This window comes from Ceratina calcarata, unplaced genomic scaffold (genome assembly GCF_001652005.2).
Source record: "Ceratina calcarata isolate Rehan_Ccalc_2016 unplaced genomic scaffold, ASM165200v1 scaffold110.2, whole genome shotgun sequence".
Lineage (NCBI taxonomy): Eukaryota > Metazoa > Arthropoda > Insecta > Hymenoptera > Apidae > Ceratina > Ceratina calcarata.
In genome coordinates, this window is record NW_017131915.1 from 120547 (window position 1) to 127846 (window position 7300).

General features: G+C 35.1%; 1 protein-coding gene across 9 annotated transcripts in view; it reads left to right on the plus strand.

The window, feature by feature from the left end:
• The first annotated feature begins 1747 nt into the window (after positions 1–1747).
• Positions 1748–7300, plus strand: part of Prp4k (Pre-mRNA processing factor 4 kinase) — a 9724-nt gene continuing 4171 nt past the window's right edge. For 8 of the 9 annotated variants that reach the window (XM_018038194.2, XM_026810936.1, XM_018019546.2 and 5 more), the window contains exons 1-10: positions 1749–1862; positions 2242–2412; positions 2482–2728; positions 2796–3277; positions 3352–4168; positions 4549–4896; positions 4968–5053; positions 5127–5273; positions 5349–5502; positions 5568–5820. In XM_018038194.2, coding sequence (XP_017893683.1) covers positions 1858–1862; positions 2242–2412; positions 2482–2728; positions 2796–3277; positions 3352–4168; positions 4549–4896; positions 4968–5053; positions 5127–5273; positions 5349–5502; positions 5568–5820 — 2710 coding nt within the window. In that variant the 5' untranslated portion in view covers positions 1749–1857. Of the gene's footprint in view, positions 1863–2241; positions 2413–2481; positions 2729–2795; positions 3278–3351; positions 4169–4548; positions 4897–4967; positions 5054–5126; positions 5274–5348; positions 5503–5567; positions 5821–6896; positions 6926–7300 lie in introns of all 9 variants that reach the window. The other variant, XM_026810961.1, reaches the window with a different exon arrangement.

Consider the following 7300-nt stretch of genomic DNA (forward strand, 5'->3'; position numbering starts at 1 on the left):
TAACACAAATACAAGAATTTTGTTATTTTTGCCGTTTGTGTGTTGTTATAATTTCCACCTTCTTTTCTGTCCTCGATTTCGCTCGCAAAAATATGGTCACCATACGTATACCTCGTCTACGTTGCGAGGAATAATTCTTAGCATTTTTTAAACTGATTTTGTTCACAAGTTTAACGTAGTCATGATAATAAAAACTTCTGCATCGAAATTGTATGATGCCAATGAACATTTTCGTGGTAATGTATCAAAATTTTTGATAAACTTACCAATGGATCCAGCCTGCCGAACTGCAAGTGACAGTTGATTAATCCCTTATTCTTGCTTAATTTCATTCACTCACTATCTAATTATCGTAATAATTAGACTACAGATCTTTATGCAAAATAAACCATTATTAATGTCAATTTAAAAAATGAAATCAAAATAGAAATCTCTGTTGTATTTTAAAAATCATAATATGCTTTTGATATTCTGTGTGCCGTTGGACATTTAATGAATTTCTGACATTGTACATCATTTTGGTATAAATGCATAAAATCCGTAGTCTAATCATAATCGTTATTTGGTATCACAATAATGTTCGATTAAATATTATGAGATTCACTTGCAAAGACGATAAAGTCATCTAAATGAACGGAATGTCTAACCACACAAACACACTTCGTACGCGCACCGGGAGCCACTGAAAAGCCGGAAGCCGTAGACAAACAGCAGCCTTGTCGATCATATCATCGAGATATCTCGATGCCTCGAGGTGACATTATCGAATCTATAAGATGGCGGCCCATTAATGAGTTCATACGTGTAGTTGTTTTGTGCAGTGANGTAATAATCAGATATTTGTAGAAAATGGCCGCTTAACTCTGTAAATTTTCGTGATTGACAAATTCCGAGATGATTTTGTTACAACATGAACACTTAATTTTTGTTTCTTGTTCTTTTTCTCTTAAACAGTTCTTTTTTTCCACCTTTCAATAAATAATTTACGAAATAACACAAATACAAGAATTTTGTTATTTTTGCCGTTTGTGTGTTGTTATAATTTCCACCTTCTTTTCTGTCCTCGATTTCGCTCGCAAAAATATGGTCACCATACGTATACCTCGTCTACGTTGCGAGGAATAATTCTTAGCATTTTTTAAACTGATTTTGTTCACAAGTTTAACGTAGTCATGATAATAAAAACTTCTGCATCGAAATTGTATGATGCCAATGAACATTTTCGTGGTAATGTATCAAAATTTTTGATAAACTTACCAATGGATCCAGCCTGCCGAACTGCAAGTGACAGTTGATTAATCCCTTATTCTTGCTTAATTTCATTCACTCACTATCTAATTATCGTAATAATTAGACTACAGATCTTTATGCAAAATAAACCATTATTAATGTCAATTTAAAAAATGAAATCAAAATAGAAATCTCTGTTGTATTTTAAAAATCATAATATGCTTTTGATATTCTGTGTGCCGTTGGACATTTAATGAATTTCTGACATTGTACATCATTTTGGTATAAATGCATAAAATCCGTAGTCTAATCATAATCGTTATTTGGTATCACAATAATGTTCGATTAAATATTATGAGATTCACTTGCAAAGACGATAAAGTCATCTAAATGAACGGAATGTCTAACCACACAAACACACTTCGTACGCGCACCGGGAGCCACTGAAAAGCCGGAAGCCGTAGACAAACAGCAGCCTTGTCGATCATATCATCGAGATATCTCGATGCCTCGAGGTGACATTATCGAATCTATAAGATGGCGGCCCATTAATGAGTTCATACGTGTAGTTGTTTTGTGCAGTGATTCTATAGTTTTTTTCTTAAAAATAATTTACAAACGATAATCATGGGGTAAGTCAGAAAATTCAATAAACCTTATTACGCGTACCAAGAAGCTTTACATTTTCATACCTAGAATGGATGTATAAGGTAGTCTGTTTACATCGTGCATTCTTATATTCTTTTGTTTATCCTTCGATCTTTTACCCATTTTACGAGTTAAACGTAGCGTTACTTTAACGAATAGCTAGTACTGTCAACGTCCTGTGCAACGATTAAGTAAATTTATATTAAAACTTTTCTTTGTCCAGTAGCAGATTGTCGAAGAAATAACCTAGATTTCGCATACTGTAACATCCGCGTTTCGTAATAGCCTGTATTTTCGAATCGAATGAGATAAACGTTACATGATAATTCTATTCATCTAAGTTTTAATTATTCAACATTTCAGTACATCAGACTTAGAATGTATAGAATCTAAGAGAGATATGGTTGACTTAGATTCTGACTCCGATATGTTAGTTGACCAAAGAAAGAAAAAGAAGAGAAAACATAAGCATCATAAGCACAAGAAGGATAAATTAGTTGAAAGGGAAGACGGTAGGATAGAACGCCAAGAACGGTATGTATAGTATGCATGTATCATTTCGTTTTGATTAAAAAATATTTAATAACATGAAATATATCTAAGGAAAAGGCATAAGAAGCATAAACGACCGAAGAAAGAACGAGAAGTTGAGAATGGTGCAGTGGACGACAAAACATCACGCGTAGTTCAAAAGGATTTAGGTGTAAATGGGAAAGTAAAAAATTCTTTGTTAGAAGTTGTTTCTACTGAAGAGAGCGAAGATGAAAAGTTAGTAGATTTAGATTCGGATGAGGTAGACTGTACAATTATTGAAGATGACATTGATCTAGAAGAATTAATGAAACAAAAGGTAAGGTTCTATATTCAATACAATCGATTCGATTGTGTAACTCAAAATTCGTGTAATGTTGTCATAGGAACGGTTGCAAGCATGTTTAGTGCAATACCTCTCAGATGAATCTGAAAAGGAGGATAAGGAACCAGATCAGGATGAAGTAAAAGCTACTGAAACGCCTGATGTTATACTCGTAGAAGATGATAGCGAAAATGACAATATACCCCCTAAGAAACGTGCTAGGAGTAAGTCTGGTAGTAGAGAACGCAAAAAAGTAATGAAACCTGAAAGGCGTGTAGTGGTAGATATGAGTAGGGATCGTAGGAGTCGGGAAGAACAGAAAGATAAACGAAGAGAATCGGAGAGAAGAAGGGATGACAAAGCCCGTACTAAAGAGGAACCTAGGAGAGAAGATAGCAGAAAAGATGAGAGGCAAATACGAAAACCTAGTGATAGACACAGAGAGGATTCCCGAAAGGAAGATAGTAAGAGGCGGGTCGAAGACGATAAACGCAAAGATCCTGTCAAGAGAGATGAGTCGCGTAAAAGAGAACAAGATAAAAGGTAAATTAAATGAAAATAAGTTTTATCCTGGGTGTCTACCGAATTTGCTATTAATAAGTATTTCATATTTCCAGGGAAGAAGAGCGGAAACGAGACGTCGATCATCATAATTCTAGATCTCGTAACGAATTGAAGTCACTAGATAGGGCTGATAAATCTAAACGCGATAGTCGCGATGGGACAGAGAGTCGTGAACGACAGAATAGTCGTGATCGACATGCGAGCCGTGACAGGCACGCTAGCCGGGACAGGCACGTTAGTCGAGATCGCCATACAAGTCGGGATCGCCACGTTAGTCGTGATCGACATATTAGCAGAGACCGTCATATCAGTCGAGACCGACATGCTAGTCGGGATCGTCAAGCCAGCAACAGAGATCAGCCAGCCACTCACAATCGCCGTAGTCGAGACAGACCGACCAGCAGAGACAGACGTAGTCGTGACAAAAGGGACAGCAGAGAGCGTCATGCTAGTCGAGATCGTCATACTAGGGATGCTAGAAATAGTCGCGATCGTAACGACATACGAGATCGACGAGATAGCCGGAATCGCGATAGGATTAGGGAGCGTTCAAGAAGCACAAGAAGATCTCGTAGTCCTGTTAGGAATAGATTGGACAGAGATCGAAACGATCGGTATAAACGCTCTAGATCTCTGTCCCGAAATAGAAGAGATCGGGATAAGCATACGAGGGATCATGATAGGGAAAGAGAGAAAAATGGTAAAAGAGAACGTAATGATAAATATAAAGACTCTTTATCGGAAGGACTGAAAGCGGAGCGTTCAGAAAGTTCAAGCGAAGAGGACATTAAGGATATTGACATTGAGGAAGAGGAGGATGAAGAAGCTATCATCGAACGTAGAAGAAAACAAAGAGAGGAACTTCTTAAGGTATGCTAACTTTCTGAGAATTATTTTTATTTGATGCCATCGGCCTCCGTCGAGGCTTCGCCCGCGTGTTTTCTCCCGTTACAACTCACTATATGAAACAAGTCACTATATGAAGAGGTAAAAGCCATATCAGTTTCCAAGATAGATGAGTTAAGACCTACTTCACGTTTTCATATGTCCTATTTCGTAGTTTACATTACAATTTGGTTGAAAAATGACGTTTAGCCCCTCATATGGAAGCACAAGGAAGTATTCCTATTCAGTCACTCCAAATTTTCGATGTAAATACTTCAGTCGGTTTTGAGATTTTTGCTAAAACGCTTGCTCTTCATATATTAGTAAGATTTGAAATTAACACGAAAATATTTGATCTACCATAGAGATTAGGCGGGCCAAACGAGGATTCAAATATGTCTGCTGATATAAACACCATTCCTGCTACTCCGCCTTCAGAGAGTCAATCGAACGGTTCGCAAAAGTCAGTAGAAGTACCGTCTAATAATAATGAATCCACTTCCGAGAGTCATACGCCACCACTGCCCGAAAAACCAAAATCACCACAAATTAAGAAAAGGAAATCTAGATTTGAAGAAGCACCACCAGAAGAAAATGATAAGAACGAAGATGCGAAACCATTGGAAAAGATTAAGCAAGAAGAGAAACAGAATGCGAAAAAGTCGAACGAGTGGGACATGTTCGCCGAGGCAGACAATATTGGTGACTTTAATGTACGTTTCAATTTTGTAATTTGTCAGTTTTATGCTTGTTTTTCGAATTATATTATTTTTCTATTTTATAGAGTCCCACCGTTGAAGGAAAACGACAAGGTGGACCAGACAATCCAAGTTTAACAGACAATTGGGATGATGCTGAAGGATATTATAGGTAAAAAGATATTAACTACTTTAGCATTCTGTACGATATGTATTCAAATAAAAATTTCGCCATTCTATTCCAGAGTACGTGTAGGCGAAACGTTAGATAATAGATATGTTGTCTATGGATACACCGGTCAGGGAGTATTTAGTAACGTTGTAAGAGCCAGAGACACTGCTAGAGGCAATTTGGATGTTGCTGTGAAAATAATAAGAAACAATGAAATAATGTAAATACATTCTTCTTCCAAAATGAATAATATCTTATATCCTAATTAATGATTATTCTTTTCTATATTGTTTAGGCATAAAACTGGCCTTAAGGAACTCGAAATTCTTCGGAAACTTAACGACGCAGATCCAGAAGACAGATTTCATTGTCTAAGACTTTTTAGGCATTTCTTTCACAAGAATCACTTATGCATGGTTTTCGAACCTTTAGCTATGAATTTAAGAGAGGTAAATATTCGCTACACATTTATTTTTCGTATATTGCTGTTTGTTACATGGACGAATTTGTTTAGGTTTTAAAAAAATATGGCAAAGACGTTGGTTTGCATGTAAAAGCGGTAAGATCGTATACGCAGCAACTTTTCCTTGCTCTCAAATTATTAAAACGTGCAAATATTCTGCATGCTGACATCAAACCGGATAATATTCTAGTCAGTGAAAGCAAGCTAGTGTTGAAACTCTGCGATTTCGGTTCAGCCTCTCATGCTCACGAGAACGACATGACACCATACTTGGTATCAAGATTTTATCGGGCACCAGAAATTAGTAAGTATCACACGTCTTTCATTATGTAAAATGTTATTCAATGCAGTACGTAATTGCATTGATTACACAATGAGCGAAATTCCTATAAACGCACGTAAATATACTGTGCCTTCGGCATCGATTTTTGTGTGGCTTCTCAGAAACGTCTGCAGTAACATGCGAGATCTGTTGTACATATAGGTCAGCTTGTTATTGGCAGTTAAAGTTTTGCAATAATTTGAAGTCCACTAGATGTTTGTGTTTTTTATTGCTTCAGGTGTGAGTGCGTTCTTTTCTTTTGCTTTGTTCTTTTTTAATTTTGTATGTTAATTTTTAGTTGTTTTTGTGCTACAATTTTTCATTACTTCGCACCACACACTCGGAACAATTAATTTCTTTTACAATTTCTCTATTCGATTTCCTCACGTTTTTTAAAATAGTAATTATAGCCCTTTCACCTTCATTTATGAACCTCCATTTAGTTATTCTTTGTATTTTGACCGAAACAAATAGATTACTACATTCTAAACACGAAACAGCTACACAAAACCCTTTTCTTTTTTATTCTTCTAAAGATTAGAGGAAAAAACAGTGCACTTATATGAATTTCGCACTTGGAGACTATTAAATATAGTGAAGTCCATAAATATTTGTACAACGAATGGATTCTTTTTACATGTTAACGAGATTAGTTTATTACATAATGTATAACAAAAAATTAAGGAAAATGCCTATAGGTCGAATTTGCAAAGAAACAATGAAAGGACACGATTTTATAATTTTGTTCCACTCTGTAATAAAAAATTAAAACATCTTTTTTGTACATCTTATACATATGCATGTACAAAGTTTCATTAAAACCGATTTACGTTACAGAGTCGAATAAAAATTATCGTCTTTACCTTCTTCTTTGTAAGTCTATAATAATTTTCTTTAATTTCATGTTAGAAATCATGTAGTAAATTAATCTCTCTAACATCTGAAAAATTCATTTGTTAAATCCAATATTAAGAATGTTATTTAATTTCGAAATGTGTACGAATATTTATGGACTCCTTTGTATGTTTCATTACGCTACTTAATATTACGTGTTACAGACAGTAAACTACAGAAAAAAATATCGAAAGTAAGGATCAAGCGAACAAAATGCACCATTATAACATTAGTTGGCCTTTATTTTCAAATAATCGAGAAAAATCATTAGCTTTCAACGTGCGTTTATATGAACTGCGCTCAGTGTAGTATACTTTTGGTATTCTGATTTCTTGTAATTATACTATTTTGATAATTGATCAAAACTTAAGAGATATAATGATTCCCATTAATATTTAGGCACACTTCAAAGTAGGATAACGTTTTTAATATTCGATCAAACAACTTCATTTTCTTTGGAATGTTGGAAGGTTTAGTTTATTATTTGTATTTATTGCTGATTCTATAAACGGGATGTTTCAAATTTTTGTTAGAGATCCTAATAAAAAGTTAAAGTTTCTATTATTAA